Source organism: Acomys minous (genome assembly GCF_964271855.1).
Source record: "Acomys minous genome assembly, chromosome: 5".
NCBI classification, from domain to species: domain Eukaryota; kingdom Metazoa; phylum Chordata; class Mammalia; order Rodentia; family Muridae; genus Acomys; species Acomys minous.
The window spans coordinates 84,005,844-84,026,591 of record NC_140494.1 but is presented as its reverse complement, the minus strand read 5'-3'; the positions used below and the strand labels follow the sequence as shown (position 1 = coordinate 84,026,591).

The 20,748-nt window shown below is 46.2% G+C and overlaps 1 protein-coding gene across 13 annotated transcripts in view; it reads right to left on the bottom strand.

Annotated features, from left to right (window-relative positions):
* The window catches only part of ILF3 (interleukin enhancer binding factor 3), a 40,233-nt gene that overhangs the window by 15,946 nt on the left and 3,539 nt on the right, over positions 1–20,748 (bottom strand). For 9 of the 13 annotated variants that reach the window (XM_084784140.1, XM_084784151.1, XM_084784150.1 and 6 more), the window contains exons 2-5: positions 2,738–2,835; positions 2,388–2,426; positions 1,774–2,003; positions 1,158–1,335 (exon numbers count right to left, since the gene is read on the bottom strand). In XM_084784140.1, the coding sequence (XP_084640266.1) occupies positions 1,158–1,335; positions 1,774–2,003; positions 2,388–2,426; positions 2,738–2,740 (450 nt within the window). In that variant the 5' untranslated portion in view covers positions 2,741–2,835. Of the gene's footprint in view, positions 1–1,157; positions 1,336–1,773; positions 2,019–2,387; positions 2,427–2,737; positions 2,836–17,667; positions 17,911–20,748 lie in introns of those variants that run through there. The other 4 variants (XM_084784145.1, XM_084784149.1, XM_084784147.1 and 1 more) reach the window with 4 other exon arrangements.

Genomic DNA, 20,748 nt, shown 5'->3' with positions numbered 1-20,748 from the left:
GTAATGAAATTATAGCTATGAGAAACCATCTGAGGGTTAGAGCTTCAGCAGCTTCAGGTCCTCTCAGTTCTAACCTTGTGCACTTGCTCCTGAGATCTCAGTTCACACTACTGTCCTGAGCATGCACCCAACATATTATAGTATGTTTACTGGCATACAAATATATTTTTCTTTGCAAAGTAGCAACACTTAAAACCAATTTTGAATTTGTTTGTTATCTTCTCATTAAATCCATGAGGCCGTGTCTGGAAATGCAGAATACGGCAGCAAAGAAGCTCTTTGTCTCTGGCTGCCCCCACAGGGCCCCTGTTATCAGCTTCTCAGCTCCCAAATGTCACATCACCCCTATCACTCAGACAAGTGTGAGGCCAGCCACTGCAACTGGACATGGAGACCCACTCCTATAATCCTAGCATTCTGGCAGGAGGAGGATAGAGATATCAAGGCCAGCCTGGGCTGCATAAGGCTTTGTCTCAGAAGTCAGGGAAAAGAGGGTGGACCAAAATGGACAGATTCTCAAAGAAAGTGAAGGAAGGAAACACACATATATCTACCGTGGCGTCTGGCTTAGTAATATTAAATAAATATGAAAGAGTATTACTTGTGCATTACTTTAGTACTATAAAAAACGACTTAGAGTTTTTTGGTTTGTTTTTGTTGAGTCAGGGTCTTACTCTATAGCCCAGGCTGGACTTGAATACTCCATAATCTTCCTGACTCAACCTCCTAAATGTTGGGATTACAGGTATGAGCCACCACGACCACACTGTTATCACTCCTCCCCCACCCCCTCTCTCAACTCTACCTTTGACCACCAGCTGCAGCCAGGTGAATGGAGTTTTAAGTATGTCCAGGTCTAACCCAGGGAGAGTTAACTCCCTTCCTTCCTCCATTCCACACAGCCCAGGCTTCACATATGAGAGCACGAGGCTTTCGCTACTAGCAACCTGGGCACCACTATCCACAGCGGATGATTTCCCATGGATCCTCCTTGGCTCTGTAATGTGCTGCCTATTATCAAGGTGAACACGTGACAGGTACAAGGAGCCTGCTCCCTTGGCACATGGCACAAATGGGCCCTCCCTTCCTCTAACCACCTCTTCTCCGTAACTGCTAGAACCCCCTCTGGCATAATGGTGGCAGTGGTGGTGACTCACAGTGAGCTGGATGGCCAGGTTGTCAGCCACCTTGTCCAGAAGGGCAGTTGTGGGCTTCTCCTTACAGAGCAGAACCAGCTCCAGATCCAAGTCCCCCTTGAGCAGAAGACCCTTGGCTACCAGGCCGACCCGCATCACGCCCCTCAGGGTCCTAGTCATGTGTTCCGCCTTCTGTTCCCTGAGAGATAGACAAAAGTCGGGCTCAATGGGAAGCCGACCTAGCCAGAAGCCAGAGAGGCTGGCACTTCTTGGAAGAAATGCTAGCTTAGCTGTACCACATGGTGACACAGACCTGTAATCCCAGCACTCAGAAGGCTGAGGCAGAAGGACCTCTGTGATTTTGGTACTACCTTGGGCTACAAAATAAGTTGAAGGCCAGCACAGGCTATCCAGTGAGATCCTGTCACAAAAAAACCACTAGAAAAGCCAGGCAAGATAGAGGCAGGCAGCATCAGGAATTCAAGGGCAGGCTTGGCTACATAGTGAGGTGGCAAGTGTGGGTGACATAAGACCCTTCCTGAAAAGACCTGAGCCCTCCTCAACAAACATATGGGGGGGAGGGGGGGGAAGAGACAGACAGACAGAGAGAGAGAGACAGAGAGAAACTGAGACTTACCCAGCCCCTTCTTTGCTGTCATCATCTGGAGGTGTGTCCATATTTTCTGCCTCAGCAAGTTCACTGCTGCCCTTCTCCTGCTCATCGATCCAGTCAGAGACAGCCTTGAGGGCTCGCTCAGTGTGGGACACCATGTTCTGTACAGCCTCCAGTTCCTCTTGTGTTGGGTACACTGAAGAGTGCTTTGCCATCACATGGCGGTCATCATTCACAAAAATTCTCATGGGACGCTGGAAATGCGAAAACTACGCTAAAAATGATGCAAGGACAGCCAGCAGCCCACCCCTCACCACTCAGTACCATTCCAACCTTCAGAAAAGAAAGACTATGGGAACATGACCCAGGCCCTGAGAGGAGACTCTCCACACAGCAACAACAATGGGGCACTTTACGTATCGCTATACTACAGTAGTCCCCCCTTATCCGCGGGGTGCACATTCCAGGACCCCAGTAGATGCATTAAACCGCGGATAGCACCAAAACCAATACGGTCCGGGTTTGACCTCTACGCACACAGGTACGGTAGTTTAATTGGTCAATCGGGCACAGGAAGGGCTTAGACAGGACGGAATGTGAATGTGGTCTCTCTCCAAGTAGCTGATCGTCCTACTCACCCTTCTTCTTCTTGTGATGAAGTGATGATGATACAATGCCTACGTGATGAGATGAAGTGAGGTGAATGACGCAGGCATCAGGACGGTGTACAATTTAAAACTTAGCAAATTTTTCTTTCTGGAAATTTCCACTTAGTATTTTCAGACCGCGGTGGACCGCAGGTAACTGAAACCGCGGGAATTGAGAACACGGCTAAGGGGGGACTACTGTATTCACATGGTGACACGTAATTACTTTAGAGAACTCCAAATGTCTAAGATAAAATAATAACAGCATCAAATGCTTTGGGATCATGCTACGGGCATAAGTGAAGAAAAAGTGTCTATGAGCAAAGAAAAAACTGTCTTACCATTTTTCCTTCCTTTTTTCTTGTAGTGTCTGGAAATCAGCCTTGGCTTATCTTTTCAAATTGTGACAGTTCCTTCGTGTTAGCAACACTTCAACTATCTACAAGATCAGAAAACCTTTTTAGTTTTCAATACCACACAGATGGATGGTCTCTGAAGCTCAGTACTTGGTAGCAGGGATGAAGTTGCCCGCTCACAAAGCGCCTGCTCAGAGCAGGCCACACCTGCCTTCCCAGGTAGCCAAGCCAAACAACTCACTCAATTTCCCTTGATAACAAAAATAACAGGCTTCCAGATGATGGATCGCAATTTAGCCACATACTGAGGGGTTTCTGTGTTCCTGTAGTCCCTGCCTCATTTCTCCCTGTATGGCGTGGGGGTGGGGGTGGGGGATGGCACAGTCCAAGTGGGGGCAGGTGGTGGTCAGGGTTTTCTTTTCTTTTTTTTTTTGAGACAGGGTCTCTCTGTGTAGCCTTGGCCGTCCTGGACTCACTTTGTAGACCTTGAACTCACAGCAATCCGTCTGCCTCTGCCTCCCAAGTGCTGGGATTAAAGGCGTGCACCACCACACCTGGCCGGTCAGGGTTTTCTTAGCTCAGGTTGGCCCCAAACTTCAAATCCTTCTGTTTCCACCTCTAAACATGTTCTACATGTTTAGGAACAAAAACATGTACCACTAAGCCTAGCTTGGACTCTTTTTAAAGATTTATTTATTATGTATACAGATCTCATTATAGATGGTTGTGAGCCAACATGTGGTTGCTGGGATTTGAACTCATGACCTTTGAAAGAGCAGTCAGTGCTCCTAACCTCTGAGCCATCTCTCCAGCCCCTAGCTTGGACTCTTGCAGTTCTGGAACCAAACAGGGGCTCATATGCTCTGTCACTGGCTGTGCCTCTGAATCCTAAAGTGTCAATTTTGCAAGTGTGTGTGGTATATGCATATAATTGGATACACATGGAGAACAGAGAAAGCATTGGATAACCTGGTCTATAATTTCCCACTTTATCCCCTTGCAACAGGGCATCTCACCAAACCTACAGCAAGGTTGACACCCAAAAAACTCCAGGGATCCTCATCTCTGTCTCACCCATAGCACTAAGATTGCATCTTGCATGAGGCCATGTCCAGTTTTTTACAAGGACATTGGGAATTCTTTTTTGCTTTGTTTTTGTTTTTCAAGACAGGATTTCTCTGTGTACCTCTGGCTGCCCTTGATCTCAGACCTACCTTCCTCTGCCTCCCAAGTACTGGGATTAAAGGCATGTACCACCACTGCCTGGCAAACACTGGGAATTCTAACTCAGGTCTTCCTGCATGCACAGCAAGCGTTCTCCCCGCCCCCAAGACAGAGTTTCTCTGTAGCCTTGGCTGTCCTGGACTCACTCTGTAGACCAGGGTGCCCTCGAACTCAAAGCAATCTGCCTGCCTCTGCCTCCCAGTGCTGGGATTAAAGGCGTGCGCCACCACGCCCTGCTTGCAGCACACATTCTTATTTATCTATCAGGCCGGCTCCCAAATCCCAGGGCTGGCTTTTCAAGGCAGGATCTTCTATAGCTCAGGTTGGCCTCTATCTCTAACTTCCAAATGCTAGATTACAGGCACATTTGTCACAGAAATGAAGCTTTTAGTTTGTAGTTCTGGACTCAAGCTCAGGGCTCATATAAGGTAGGCACATGCTCCTTTCACTGGCAGTACTACAACAGTAAAGCATGCTGGGCTTTATGGATAAACTAGAGAGGTTGCTCAGGAGTAGAGCATGTGTTTAACACACTGCAGGCGATTCCAGCACTAAAACTTAAGACCTAATATGAGTTGGGAATGGCAGCACACATTATGTAATACAGACAGAGGAAAGGCTGTTCAAGGGCAAAATGACTATACAGCATCCTTGTCTCAGAGCAAAACAAGAGTTGGCGGCAGGGCGGTAGTAGCGGACACCTTTAATCCCAGCACTAAGGAGGCAGAGGCAGCTGGATTGCTGTGAGTTTGAGGCCAGCTGGTCTACAAAGGGAGTCCAGGACAGCCAAAGCTACACAGAGAATCCCTGTCTGGGTAAGGGGGAAAAAAGATGTTGTGGGTAGAAACATTCATCAAAATATGAGTGCTACTCCCAGCATGGGGTGAGGACCAAGGTAAAAAGAGTGCTGTGAGATGGAACCTAGACTGGGTCCAGGCCAGCCAATGACACGAAAGAAAGAGGGGGAAAGTAAAGAAATAAATTGAAAGAAAACCGTTAGACTTAGTGGCACACATCTTTAATCCCAGCACTCAGGGGCACAAAGAGGGAGGTCGCTGAGTTCGAGACCAGCCTGGTCTACAGAGCAAGTTTCAGGACAGCCAGGGTTACACAGAGAAACCCTGTCTCAAAAGAAAGAAAAAAAAGGGGGGGGGGGGAGGTGAGTAAACAAAACAAAACAAAACACCCTGTGCTTGTTAGGCATGATAGTACTCCCTGTGGTCCCTGCACTCAGGAAGCAGAGGTAAGGAGTGCAAAAGTGAAGGCCAGCCTAGGCCACACAGGAAAACCCTAGCTCAATAAACAGACAGGGCAGGAGACGGATTAGTGGATAAGAGAACTTGCTAATAAAGCATGAACACCTGAAGCTGAATCTCCAACACTCACGTGGGAAAGCCTGCAACCCCAAACTGTGTAGGTCAGAGACAGGATGAGTGGCTGAAGCTTTCTGCTCGAAGCATAGCCCTAGATTCAGTGAGAGCGAGCGCCTGCTTAAGGACGAAGGTAGAATGATAAGAGCAAGACACACACACACACACACACACACACACACACACACACACACACACACACACATACACACACACACACAATCTTCCTCTGGCTCCTGTTCCCTTCCACATACATTATCACACACAAAAGAAATCAAACACACACACAGGCACACATACAAGCCACAATATCAACAAATAAGCAGTCCCAGTGCTGAAAGTAAGTGATTACTGAGTGCTTGGACCTAAACGGAGCATCTATTAACTGGCTCCAAGGCCCAGGAAACATCACAGAAGAGAGGGCAGAGAGAATGCCTCTGAAGGATGTCGCTGGAGTGCCATGAAAGCATGTTTTCTGGATATGACCTGGCCACTGCACTCATGACCTAGCAGTAGCTGGGGCTAACTGCACAAGACCTACACTACTTACGGCATGTCAATATTTTAGCATAGATGAAGGAGGGGATTATGTGACACGCCCCCCCCCAAAGCTGGGGAACTTCTAGTAGTTAATAGTTGCTGAGGGAGAGGGAGTCATTTTCTTCAGTGCTGCAGCCATTGCTAAGTTGCCCGTCCTCCAGTTGGAACTCCACCACCATCAACACTACACACACTTACACAAGCAGCCCTAATAAAGGCAATGGACAACCAGCCAACCAACCATAAAACCTGCCAGGCAGTGGCAGTGCACCCCTTGGGAGATCTACAGAGCAAGTTCCAGAACAGCCGAAGCTACTCAGAGAAGCCCTATTTTGAAAAACCAAAAATCAAACCAAAACAAATAAAAAGCCTAGTCCAGCCTCCATCTCACAGTACTCCTTCTGCCTTGGTCCTCACCCAGTGCTGGGAATAACACCCATATTTTGATGAACATTTCTACCTACAACATCTTTGTTGTTGTTGTTTTTTCGAGACGTTTCTCTGTGTAGCACTGGTTGTCCTGAACTCACTCTGTAGACCAGGCTGGCCTCGAACTCACAGCAATCCACCTGCCTCTGTCTCCTGAGCACTGGGAGTGCATGCTGAGTGCATACGCCACCACACTCAGCCATCTTTTTGTTTTGTTTTTCGAGAAAGGCTTTCTCTGTGTAGCTTTGACTGTACAGAACTGCAGGGGGGAAATTTTTTTTTTTTAATTTTTTTAGCAGGATGGGTCAGGGGGTAAGGGTACAAAAACCAATTCCTCCTGCAAACCATCCGCTGAACCTCCTCAGGTATGGCATGTGCCCCCACCCCTGCAATAAAAAAAGTAAGAGATAAAGGAACATTTGCAAAACCCAAGAGGTTGAAACAGGTGCACCAAGTACATAACCCCATGGACTTAACTTTGGAAAAGCTAAGATACTCAAATGTGCAACTCAAGTCTTCAGGGTTAAAGTTGCTACATACACATCAACTCTCTAAGCAACATGCAAACTACAACCTATCCAAGTCCTGCACCCTACACACAGGCTGTCTAGGGTGCCCACCAGTCTATAGCTAAGGCCTCCCCAGCACCAGTATGCTCATAAAACCTGAGGCCTTCGAGCCACACTAGTTACAAGACAGACTGTAGGCTCTACCCTCAATAGACATGAGCTGAAAGGACAAACTGCCAAGACAAGCCAAAGACTGTCCCAAAGGGCTTCAGAACTGCCTAGCAATCAACACTCCCAACTTAGAAAGTTAAACTAACACCAGAGTGGTAGTTGAGAGTACTGCAGAAGTGGCTACAGAAAAGAGAAGCAAGGCTTCATAGCAGAACAGTAAGGGAAAGGGAGGACAGAAGTGGAAGATGATGAGAGAGAACAAGCCTAGGCTGTAACTGCTTCTAAGCAGCCATAGATGGGAAGGACCACAGCCCAGGGACTTTGGAGTTGTCTGCCTGGCCTTCAACTTATTCCTGTAGCACAAAAGGGCTCATGAACAACATTTCAAAAGCTAAGCAAAAGTCAGCCTATGTAAACCACAAAGCCCAAAATGGTAGTAGCTCTTACTCCTAGTAGTGTTCCTATCACCAGCTGATGCAGGTTGTTCCCATGTAAAGGAAGAGACTGGAACTCAATTATACATGGCTTCATTGCTAAAGAATGCCTATGCACAGCTATAATTTCAGCACTTGGGCGATAGAGGCAGGATCGGGATTAGAACCCTTTTACAGGCCAGCCTAGGTTAAGGGAAAATAATATCTCAAAAGCCAAATACTTGAGAGCTGAAGCGGCAGCTTTATGGCTAAGATGGCTTCTCTTGTAGAGGACTGGGGTTCAACCCCTAGTACCCATACCGAGTGGCTTACACCTTCCTGTAACTCCAGCTCAAAGGATCTATTATCTTCTGGACTCCACAGACACTACTACCCTCCTACTTACCCACACAGCAACACACACACACACACAACAAAACTTCTTTTAGGTTTTTTGTTTTTTGTTTTTTTTGTTTTTTTTTTTTTTGGTTTTTTGAGACAGGGTTTCTCTGTGTAGCCTTGGCTGTCCTGGACTCGCTTTGTAGACCAGGCTGGCCTTGAACTCAGTGATCCACCTGCCTCTGCCTCCGAGTGCTGGGATTAAAGGCGTGCGCCACCACGCCCGGCTCAAAACTTCTTTTTAAAGTTATGCTGCTGGGTGGTGGTGGAGCACACCTTCAATCCCAGCACTCCGGGAGGCAGTGCTCCGCCACCACTCCCAGCTCACTAGTTTTTATTTATTTGGTGTCTTTGATGGAACTGGGTGGAGGTGGGCACATATGCATGCCACGATGTGCCTGTGTTGATCAAGTTTACAAGAGTTGGTTCTTTCCTTCCACCATGTGGGCCCTGAGATAAACTCAGGTCCATCAGGTGTGGCAAGATGTGTTCTACACATTGGGCCATCACACCAGCCCCACTAGTTTATGTTTACTGCATAATAAACTCGCTAATGGCGAGTAACTAAAAACAAATCCAAAGAGCTGACAACCAACCAAAGCCTGGATTCTGCCAGGCACAAGAAATACCCAGGGCTAAAGAGTCAGACATCAGCTGTAGCTAGATGCCACCCCAACTCCACGTACATTATTATCAATCAAGTCAAATCTTTGTCAAATCTGATGAATCATGATCATGAATTGTCTATATGAAGTGCATTTAAGCAGGCTGGAGGGGGGCACTGGCAGTTAAGAATAAACGCTATTCTTCCAGAAAACCCCAGTTCAATTCCCAGCACTTTCATGGTGGCTCACAACCTTCTGCAGTTCCAGTTCTGGGGGAATTTACCTTCTTCTGGCCTACTCAGGCAGCAGCAAACACAATCTTGATGCCCAGACATACATGAGGCAAACACTTGTACACATTAAATAAATAAAAATGTTTACTTGTGTATGTTTATGACTATCAGTATGCAAGGCACAGCAGATAAAGTCCATGGTCCACCTCTTCTTTTAAGAGGGTGCCTCTCACTGGCCTGGAGTTCCCTAAGTAAATTTGGCTTGCTATCCAGCAAGCCCCAGGAATCTTCCTGTCCCGACGTCTCAGAACTGGATTATAAGCAAGTGGCACTATACTTGGCTTTTTTTGGTTGGTTGATTGGTTGGTTTTTTTTTTTTTTTTTTTTTGAGACAGGGTTTCTCTGTGTAGGCCTAGTTGTTCTGGAACTTGATTTGTAGACCAGGCTGGCCTAACACTCACAGAGATCTGCCTGCCTCTGCCTCCAGAGTGCTGGAGAAAAAAGCTTGTGTATAAGTGTTTTGCCTCATGTCTGTATCTGCATCATGTAAATGCCTGGTGACCAAAGAGGTCAAAACAGGGCATCAGATCCCCTAGAATTAGAATTGTAGGTGGTTGTGAACAGCCATGTGGGTTATAGGAAGCAAACCCAGGACCTCTCCAAAAGCTACAAGCACTCTAAACCACTGAGCTATCCCTTCAGCCCCCAAACTGGCTTTAAAAAAAAAAATTGTTCTGGAGACTAAAGTCGGTTTCTCCTTACTGGAACTTTACAGTCTCTCCAGGCCCCAGAGCCATATTTATTTATTTATACAAGTATTTATCGTGCATATTTCCTATGTCAGGACTGGGTCAGATGATGCAGACTATCCCCTGTTCCTAGGGCTTTGACTACCTAGTGCACTAAAAGGAGAAAAACCTCCCTTTCCTGCACATGCCACATGGCCCTAGAACAAAGGATTCACCCCCAACAGAGTCTCTGGACTCTCAGCTGGGCTCTGCTGTGAGAGCAGGCCCTTTACCCAGGGCTACAGGGGCTACAGCTCTTCCTTTGTTAAGGGGTTTATTGAGCAGGTGCAATGACTCAGCCCTGTAACCCAGCTCTTGGGAAATTGAGACATAAGGACAGCTACAAGTCCAAGTCCAGCCACAGCCATGGAGCCCTGTGTAAAAGCCAAGTAGGCACCGCGTATGAGGCTCGACAGGCACACACTTTCCATATGAAGCCCTGAGTTCCATCCCCAACACCACATGAATGTGACATGCTGTCACACACCTTTAATTCCAGCACTTAGGAGGAGGCAGAAAGTCAGCCTAGGTTATATGAGACTTTGTCCAAAAATACAACAAAACCAAAACCTGAATGTTAGGACATGTATAGGAAAGCTTGGCTTTCCTTTTTCTTTTTCTTTTCTTTTCTTTAACCTGGCTCAGGGACACAGAGGGGATTGGGGCTAGAGTGCATGCAAAGTTCAAAATCACTACATGGCATATTCAAGAACGGTGGGTCACTTCAAAAAGACACAGAACTGGACTGGAGAGATGGTGCAGCAGCCAAGAGCGACTGCTGCTCCCGTGCAGAAGCTGAGTGCTGTATTCCAACTGGAGCATACAGACTCGCATCAGGTGGCTCATACTGACCACAAACCCAGCTCCAGGAGATCCAACATCCTCTTCTGGCCTCCTCACATTCCTGCATACATGTAGCATACACTCTCACAGACACAAACCACACATAAATAGAATTTAGACACAGAGCTGTAGGCCCTGAATGTTGACACAAGTCTGCAATGTAACCAAGCTAAGCCTGACAACCTGAGTTCAGTTCACTGGACTACATAAGTGCAAAGAGCAGAGTCATCCTCAAGTTGTCCTCTGATCAGCACACATGGCCCCTGCTACACTACACTCACATCCTTTCATCAACAGACGAACAATAATCCATGGATTTTTTTTTTAGATTATTTATTTATTATGTATACAGTGTTCCATCTGTCTGTGTGTCTACATACCAAAAGAGGGCACCAGATCTCATAGATGGTGTGAGCCACCATGTGGCTGCTGGGAACTGAACTCAGGACCATTAGAAGAGCAGCCGGTGCTCTTAACCTCTGAGCCATCTTTCCAGACCAATATATGGATTTTAAAAATGAAAACAAAACAAAAACAAAAACAAATGAAAGCTGGGTATGGTGGCGCATACCTTTAATCCCAGCACTTGAGAGGCAGAGGCAGAGGCAGGCGGATGGCTTTGAGTTCGAAGCCAGCCTGGTCTACAAAGTGAGTCCAGGACAGCCAAGGATACATAGAGAAATCCTGTCAAGGGTGGGGGGGAAGGAATCAAATTAAGTCTTCTATCTAAGCCTTATGAGGGAAAAAAGAATCTGTTTGCAGGTTAGGGCCAAGGAGGCTTCTAAAGTGAGCAAACGGTGTGAGTTCGAGGCCAGCCTGGTCTACAAAGCATCATAAAGACTGAAAAATGGAGGTGGTGGTGGAGATAGCTCACTAGACTACATGTGCTTGCCATGCAAGTATGAGGATCTAAGTTTGGATTCCATCAGTCAAGATGCTGAGCATGGCTGCACCCACCTATAAATTCCAGTGCTATAGGAGGTTAAGGCAGGAAGAGGATCTCGGGACTTGCTGGATGCCAGCCTACCTCCAAGTTTAGAGAGAAGCCCTTTTCCGGGGAAATAAGGTGGAGAGTTGACTGACAGGACACTTGATATCCTCATCTGCCCTCTGCATCCACACACAAGGCATGCGCACACACATACACTGCACTCATATACATGCACAAAATAAATTATCTGGGAAGATGGCTCAGTGAGTCAAGTGCTTGCTCTGAATGCACGAGGACTGAGTGTGGGTCCTCAGCATGGGAGTGCTGGTCGGTAACCACAGCACTGAAGGAAGACAGGCAAATTCCTGATATTGGCTAGTAGTTCTCTGTCTAGCAGAAAGAACAAACTCCAAACACACACAGGCGCGCGCACATACACATACACGCACACACACACACTCCCTAAGAAAATAAAAATGGGAGAATTCAAATGACTGAGGGATGGACAGAACCTACAGATGGTTATAGTGTAAGACTCCATAGAGACATCTGTGTGCAACCTCAGCTGTGCTTGCTTGCTTGGACAGAAAATTTTTTGCTGAACCTGTTTGGTCTGTTGGAACATTTTTACATACAAGTTACAAAACCACACATAAAGGGGATTCAAGGCCAGGTGTTGTGGCAGTCACCTTTAATTCCAGCACTGGGGAGGCAGAGGCAGTCGGATCTCTGTAAGTTTGACGCTAGCCTGGTCTACAAGTGAGTCCAGGATAGCCAGGACTGCTACACAGAGAAACCCTGTCTCAAAAAACAAAACAAAAATAATGATGATAAAATAAAAGGGATTCAGCACTGCCACATATAAACCTAAAAGTGCACAAAGATAATAAAAAGAGGAAAACAATTCACTACACTGTATTCTAAATGATTTTTAGGTACAAGAAGATAGTTGGTCCAGCTGGTTGAGGGGCTCAACAAAAACACTATGGAAGCTATAAGCAGGAGAATGCCAGAATAGCAGCCTTGGAGGTGGCCCTGGGTTCCCACCCCAGCACTGCATAAATTGGGTGTGGTGGCACCAGTTGTAATCCCAACACATAAGAAGTACAGAGTTCAAGGCCAGCCTTGAATACACAGTTGAGACTCTGTGGGAAGGAAAGAGGGAAAAAGAGAAAAGGGAAGGGAAGGGGAAAAAACAAAAATAAAACAACTTCCTCTAACCACCAGGAATCAAAATAGTCATTGGGTGCAGCATCAAGGACAGCAGCAGCCCAGTATCCTGTCTTCTCACAAATATCCAGACAACTTCTGATCATCACCATCAGTACTGAGGAAAGACATGCCTTGGCAACAGCAACTGCTAACTTAGTCTCCGACGCCACCAATAAGCCCAACAAGTTGACTTGGAGAGTCCACCAGGCTGCCAATGACCACATGTGGCCACCTGCACTGCACTCTCCCTGGGCCCTCTCCCTGATTCAGGTAGACAAAACAAACAAAAGGACTAATCAATTATCTCTAACAATGCCAGAGCTAAGCTGCTGGGCAGATCCATCAAGTAAATCTCGCCGTCTCTGTGAGCCCATTATCTACATCTCACGAACTCACTAGCAGCCCTCCCAGGAGCAGAGGGACTTCCTAACTGAAAGATTCTTAGGTAGAAACAAAACTGGCAGGAGGCCCACAGCTCCTGCCACATCATTCAACACAAAATCCACACCTATCTCCCAAGCACCAGGACACCAACCAGGCATGGAGAGTAAGAACTTCCAAGAGAGGCAAGGTGGGGAGTGGGGGTGGAATGCCTGTCATCCCAGCACCCAGGGAGGCCGAGGTAGGCAGATCACTTTGAGTTCCAGGCCAGCCTGGTCTACAAAGCAAGTCTGGACAGCTAAAGCTGCACAGAGAAACCCTATCTTGAAAAATCAAAAACTAGAGCTGGAGAAATGGCCCAGTAGTTAAGAGCACTGACCACTCTTTCAGAGGCCCTGAGTTCAATTCCCAGCAACCACATGGTGGCTCACAACCATCTATAATGTGATCTGATGCTCTCTTCTGTCTGTATACAGGAAGACAGAGCACTGTATACATAATAAATAAATAAATAAATTTTAAAAGAAAAAGAAAAGAAATAAAAACCAAAAAGCAAAACAACAACAAAAAAACACTTCCAAGTGATCAGGGACAAGGACAAGTTCTTGAAAGCAGGGTTGCCAAATCTATACTACCAAGTTTCCATTTTTCCACCTCTAATTACATACAAGGTAATATTTGCAACACTCTGCCAAACAAATCAGAGCTGGATGGTGGTAGCATAGGTAGGTGGATCTCTGTGAAAGGGAGGCTAGCCTGGTCTACAGAGTGACTTCAAGACAGCCAGGGCCACACACAGAGAAACCCTGTCTCAAAAAACTGAAAAGAAGCCAGCACCAGTGGCTCATGCCTTTTTATCTCAGCACTCGGGAGGCAGAGGCAGGAGGATTGCTGTGAGTTCGAGGCCAGCCTGGTCTACAAACTGAGTCCAGGACAGCCAAGGCTACAGAGAAATACTGGGGGGATGGGTGGGTTGGATCTCAATCCCAATTTTGTCAAGAGGCTCTTGTTCTGTCTGCACCAGTTTCTTTTTTTCTTTTCTTTTTTTTTTTTAAGATTTATTATTTATTATGTATACAGTGCTCTGCCTCCATGTTCACCTGCATGCCAGAAGAGGGCGTTAGATCTCACTATAGATAGTTGTGAGCCACATGTGGTTGCTGGGAATTGAACTCAGGACATCTGGAAGAATAACCAGTGCTCTTACTCACTGAGCCATCTCTCCAGACCCCCTGCACGAGTTTCTACAGCCATCAAAGACTAACAACAATGAAGGTCTGCCCCTTTCAGGGTCTTCCCTCTATTTCTGTTAAGACATCCTTCATGAGCTGGCTGTGAAGCAGGTCTATCAGTTTAAGATCAGCATAAGGTGCAGGAGACTTTGTCTCAAAAAGATATTATTGCTCTTAAAGAAGACCAGAGTTCAGTTCCCAGCATCCACACTGATCAGCTCACAACCCTCTGTAACTCTAGTGACAACGGAAATCTGTCAGGTGTGGTGGCAAAAGCCTTTTAATCCTGGCATTTAGGAGGCAAAGGCAAGTGAATTTCTGAGACTAGCCAGATCTACATAAGGAGTTCCAGACTAACTAGAATTACATAGTGAGACAAGACAAGAAAAGTAGTAGAAGGAGGAGGTGGTGGAGGAGGGTGAGCTGGGAGCATAGCTCAATGGTAGAAAGCTTTGCCTACCATATACCATGCACTCAATCCATAGTACTGCCAAAATAAACAAGAAAAAACAAAAACAAAAAACTCAAGAGACTAGATATATAGCTTAGTGGCTAAGAATATTTACTGTTCTCTCAGAGGACCAGGGTTCAATTCCTGGCACCCACATGCAGCTCACAACAATCTGTTCCAGGGGGTCAAGACACCTTCTTCTTTAAAAAAAAAAAAAAAAAAAAAGTCACCCTATTCTGCCCTTCTCAAAGCACTGCACACATACATGCAGACAGAATACACACATAGAATCCACCCTCCACCAAGACAAGGTTTCTCTTATAGTCATGGCTGTCCTGGATTCACTTTGTAGACCAGGCTGGCCTCGAACTCACAGAGATCCTCCTGCCTCTACCTCACAAGTGCTGGGATTACAGGCATGCACCACCACACCAGCAGAAATTTATTTTTACAGAAAGAAAACCCAAATATGAAAGGAAACAGCGAGCCAGGTTCTACAAAACGAGTCCATGACAGCCTAAAACCACAAAGAAAAACCCTGTCTCAAAAAAAAAAACAAAACAAAAAACAAAAAACAAAAACCCACAAAAAACAGGAGAAAGAAAACAAGGAAGGAAGGAAGGAAAGAAGGAAAAGGAGCTGGGGAAAGGGCTCAGTGACAAAGTGCTGTACAGACATGAGAACCAGCTTGGAGTTTCAGATTGTACACTAAGGTCCTGTAATCTTATCACTTGGGAGGCAAAGGATTCCATGAGCAAACAGGCTAGCTAGATTAGCAGATTCTGTTCTGAATTCAACTGAGAAGCCCTGCCTCAGTAAAATGGAGCAAGCATGGAAGACACCTGATTTCAACCTTTTTCCTCCATACACTTTATACACATATGCATGAGCACCTACATACAACATGCAAACACAAGGCGAAGAGGGGGAAGAGGGTGGGATCTTGCTGTGTTGCCTAGGCTGGGCCAACAATGAACACAAGAGATCCTCCAGTCCTTAACCTCCCAAGTAGCCAGGAGGACAGATGCCTGTCCAGTGTGGTAAATGAAACTTCATTCTGAAATAACTGCAGCTGCACATGTAGCTCTAAGAAGCCAGACAAACACACAATACCCTCCTTCCACAGCAACAGCTTGCAAAGCCAGAGCACAATAGCCTGACTATGACTCTGACACTAATACAGTGGAGTCAAAGAACACTTGCCCAGGGCATAAGGATCCCACCTGTAACCCAATTCCAATCACCATGTTAAGAATGTCAGGGTGAGAGCATAGCTCAGTGGTAAAGCCTAGTAAGAGGCCCTGGTTCAAACCCAGTCAGCACAGAAAGGGAATTGTAGGGCTGGGCTGAGGGCTCAGTGGGTAAGAGCACTTTTCTAGGCCAACACCAGAGAGCTTGAATCCCTAGCAATGGCCAGGCATGAGGGCAGAAACAGGCAGAGTTCATGTGTTTGATGCCCAGTCAGTCTAGTGGAAATGGCCAGCTCTAGATTTAGTGAGACCCTGTCTCGAGAAAATAAGGCAAGCCAGGCGTGGTGGTGCACGCCTTTAATCCCAGCACTCAGGAGGCAGAGGCAGGTGGATTGCTGTGAGTTCAAGGCCAGCCTGGTCTATAAAGTGAGTCCAGGACAGCCAAGGCTACACAGAGAAACCTTGTCTCAAAACAAAACAAAAACAAAAAAAGAAAGAAAAAAAGGTAAAAAAAGTGATACACCAAGGATATGCAATGGCGCTTGTGGGCACATACACAGGTGCACACATAAGCATACACATCACACAGAGAAAAGTGAAGCCACCATAAAATGCGTGAACTCCACTCCTTTCTCCCCTGGCAGGGCCACAGCCTTATGTTTCATCCAGATTAAGATGGGCATGGTGCTATGCACTTGCATTCACAATACCACCTGAGGCTGAGACAGGAGGACTCACAACCAAATCCTCACAATGAGGCCGTCTCAAAACACAAAGTTCAAGTAGACTTTGCTGTACTGCTGCTACACAGCATTCCTGGGGATGGTAGTGTGTTGTTTAATCAGAAGGAAGAACACATGGGCCCAGGCCCCAACAACACTACAAAAGATTGGAATAGTAATGGTTTTTCCTTTTTCTTATTCATAGAGATATGCCAGCTAGGCGTTTTTTTCACCGTATGTATGTTATATACATTAATTCCTCTAGAACCTAATGGTGCACACCTTTAATCCAGAAGAGGTAGAGGCAGTTTGATCTCTGAGCTCAAGGCCAGCCTGGTCTGCAGAATTCCAAGGCAGCCAGGGCTACAAAGTGAAACCCTGTGTCAATTACAAAAAAAAAAAAAAAAAAAAAAAGGGGGGGGTGGGGGGGTGGGGGTGCTTACCTTTAATCCCAGCATGGGGAGGGGGGGTTGCCCAGCAGAGAAGAGGTGGCTCTCTCTGAGTTTGAGACCAGCCTGATCTACAGAGTAGTAGGAAGGAGGAGGAGGAGGAAGAGGAAAGAAGAACAACTAATGCTAGGTGGTGTGGAGGATGTGGTGGTGGTGGTAGCAGAAGATGAGTGCCACATGTATGCAGGTGCCAGCAGAGGCCAGGAGAAGGTGTTGGGTCTTATGGAGCTTGACTTTCAGGTAACTAAGTCTCCAGGCCTGGGTGCTGGGAAGCAAAATAATAGCCCTCTGAAAGAGCAAAAAGTGTTCAACTACTAAGATCCTGGTTTTTGTTGATGTTTTGTTTGTTAGTTTTTTCCAGACAGGGTCTCTCTGTGTAGCCCTGGCTGTCCTGGACTCTCTTTGTAGACCAGGCTGGCCTCGAACTCACAGAAATCTGCCTGCCTCTGCCTCCCAAGTGCTGGGAATAAAGGTGTGCGCCATCACGCCACATTCTAAGCACCCATTTTCTTTTCTTTTTTGGACGGGGACATGGACATGGACAGTCTATGTATTCCTAGCTGGCCTAGAACTCACTGAACCAGGCTGATCACCAAGATGCACTTGCCTGTGCTTCCTCCATGCTAGGATTAAAGGTATCCCTATGCCTAGTCACTTGTTTTGAGACTTGTAACTCTTATTCACCTGTTTCAGTTGTTGTCTCAGAGGCTTACTGCCTCCTTCTGCTAACCTAGGCCTAGTCATGGAAGATTCTAGCCTCTGTACAATCTAATTTAGGCCTATAATGTTTCAGCCTCTAAGAGTTAATGCTTAATAAGCTCACCCTTAGTTGTTCTTTCTGAGCTCTGGGCTGACTGGTTCAACTCAGCTGTTCCAACTCAAACTCTTCTCCCAGCTGACGTATCTGGCTTCTCTCTCAGCCCGGAATTGCTCTGCTTTGTTTCATACTAACTCAACAATCTGCTCTAATCTTCTGGCTTATTTTCTGGCTCGTTTCATCTTCACCTGAAAACAAAACAAACACAAACACACACTCTCTCTCACTCACTCTCTCTCTCTCTCTCTCTCTCTCTCTCTCTCTCTCTCTCTGCAACCCATCTATTACTGTGCTGGTTTAAAAAACAACAACAACAACAACAAAAAACCCTGCCTCTTCTCTCTGAAAAACTGCTTCTTAAGTAGCTTCCTTTTCCTCCCTCTTCTCATAAGAGTTGAGCATACTCTACTCTGTCAAATCTTCTCTTAATTCATCACCTTTTCTGCCACTCACTTTCAAACATGGGTGCTTCCTTCTACAACCAAACTTCATCTTCATTTGGGATAAAAGGCATGTATCACCACCATGCACAGATCTAAGCTTTTCTTTACCTGATACTTGTTGTATACCAGGTTGGCCTTCAACGCAGATCAGTTTGCTGGATCACACAGATCTAGAGGTTCTTTGGATGTGATCTCTTGCCAGAATAGGTATGAAATGAATCAACATTCCTCTACAAAGACTTTGTCACTTGGTAAACCAGACTAACTTCAAACTTGACACCTTCCTGTCTCAGCCTCCATCCCATTGGCTTTATGGATTTCCGTCGTCACCAGCATTTGGAAGGTAGAAGTGAAGCATCAGCAGGTCAAGGCCAGCCTGGGCTACATGAGATCTTTGCCTTATAAAGGTTTGATTTATTTTTTTTTTAAGATTTATTTATTTTATGTATATGAGTACACTGTCTTCATGCACACCAGAAGAGGACACCAGACTGCATTACAGACGGTTGTGAGCCACCATGTTGATTGCTGAGAGTTGAACTCAGGATCTCCAGAAGAACAGTCAGTGCTCTTTCTTAACCACTGAGCCATCTCTCCAGCCCTAGTTTGATTTTTAACAGCAGAAAAAAATGAGTAAACAACAAACTCAAGCAAACACAACAAAAATAATTCCAGCTCCCTCCCCACGGCACACACACCCACGAGTTGTGCAGCTATGGTCAGGCATCCTGCAGTACCTTTGAGAACACTGCAAGGCTGTACAAATCCCTGTGTGCAGAGATTGAGCAGCTCATTTCTCCAAAGCTGGCACCTACACTCTTGTGCCATTTAAAATGGGTCAAATTATATGCTCCCTCCAATTCCCAGGCTCACACCATCCTTTGCTGCAGCCTCCTGAGACTACAGGCCTCGTCTTCTGGCTTAGTCTTTTCAAATAAAATTATGAATGAAGAGCAAGAATGACCCTTCAAAAACTCCCATACAGTACACCCAGAAGCAAATCTAACTAATAACATTTCAATCTTTTAAAACCACACACCAAGACCAGGCAGTGGTGACACATGAGTTTAATCCCAGCACTCAGATCACTTTTGAGTTGGAGGCCACCTTAGCCCAGGACAGCCAAGGCTACAAAGAGAGAACCCGTCTTCAAGAAAACAAAAGGGCTGGAGAGTTGGCTCAGTGGTTAAGAGCCCTGTCTACTCTCCCAAAGGCCCCAGGTTCAATTCCTAGCACCCACATGGCAGCTCACAACTGTCTGTAACTCCAAGATCTGACACCCTCACACCAATGCACATAAATTAAAACTAAATTTTAAAAAAAGGAAAACAAACACCCACACACAAGGTAAACATGGTAGCCAGAGCTAGAAGTCCCAGCATTTGGGAGGTAGAGGAGGAACATCAGGAGTTCAGGGCCATTTTGAGCTCATGAGACCATCTACACACACACACACACACACACACACACACACACACGCATACAATGAGATGAAACCAAGTGTGAGCAGTCATAGGCAAGCAACAGCAGAGCAAGCAACCGGCAAAACTGATGACCCCCTCCCCCCCACCTAAGTGCTGAGCCAACCAGACCTCACGAAGATGAAATGACAGCTGTGCAGCATGCTTGAGAACCCAGTCATCCACTCCAAAAATGCCAGTGGAACCATTTCATACTAACCACCTAGGGTCATACACAATAGCATACCCTAATGACAGGGCACAAAATTAAATAACCCTTGGTGCTTAGATGTGGTTCAGAAAACAAAACCCTTAAAAGTCAAGCATAATGGCTGATGACTTTATTCATACTTAGGAGAATGAGGCAGGAGGACTACTGTGAGTTAAAGTTCAGCCTAACATACCATTTTAAACAAAAAAAAAGATGTTCTCTGGGTGAGATGGGCATATGCCTTTCATGCCAACAGCTCTGGGAAAGGCGAGGCATGGGGATCTCTGAGCTCTTGAGTTGAGGCCAGTCTAGTCTACACAGTGTGTTCCAGGCTGGAAATACACAGTGAGACCCTGTTTCAAGAGAGGGAGGAAGGGAGGCAGGGTGGTTAAGAGCATATTGTGCCCTTGTAGAGAATCTACAGTCAGTTTCCAAAACCCATGTAACTCCAGCTCCAGAGGACTCCAACATCATCTTCTGGCCTCTGACAGCACCTGCACTCACATGCATGCATGCACACACACATTCAAAAGTAAAATCTTTTAAAGAAAATCTGGGTGTGGTGGCCCACACCTTTAATTCCAGGTCAGCCTGATCTACACAAAAAGTTCCAGGACAGCCACAGCTATGTCAAAGAAACAGAAAGAAAGAAAAGGTGGCACAAACCCAACCCTCAGCAGGCAAGTTAAGTTCACAGACATCACAGGCCAGCCAAGACTGCATAGTGAGACCCTGACTCAATAAAGCGGGCAGAGCCAGGTGGTGGCGGCACACATCTTTAATCTCAGCAGGGGCAGATGGATCTCTGTGAGTTCGAGGCCAACCTGGTCTACAAAGAAAGTTCCAGGACAACCAAGGTTACACAGAGAAACCCTGTCTCAGAAAACAAAGAAAGGGTGCAGTTGGTGGGGAGGTGGGGAGACCTTGGGGTTAAGAACTCATACTGCTCTTGCAGAGGACTCATGTGATTCCC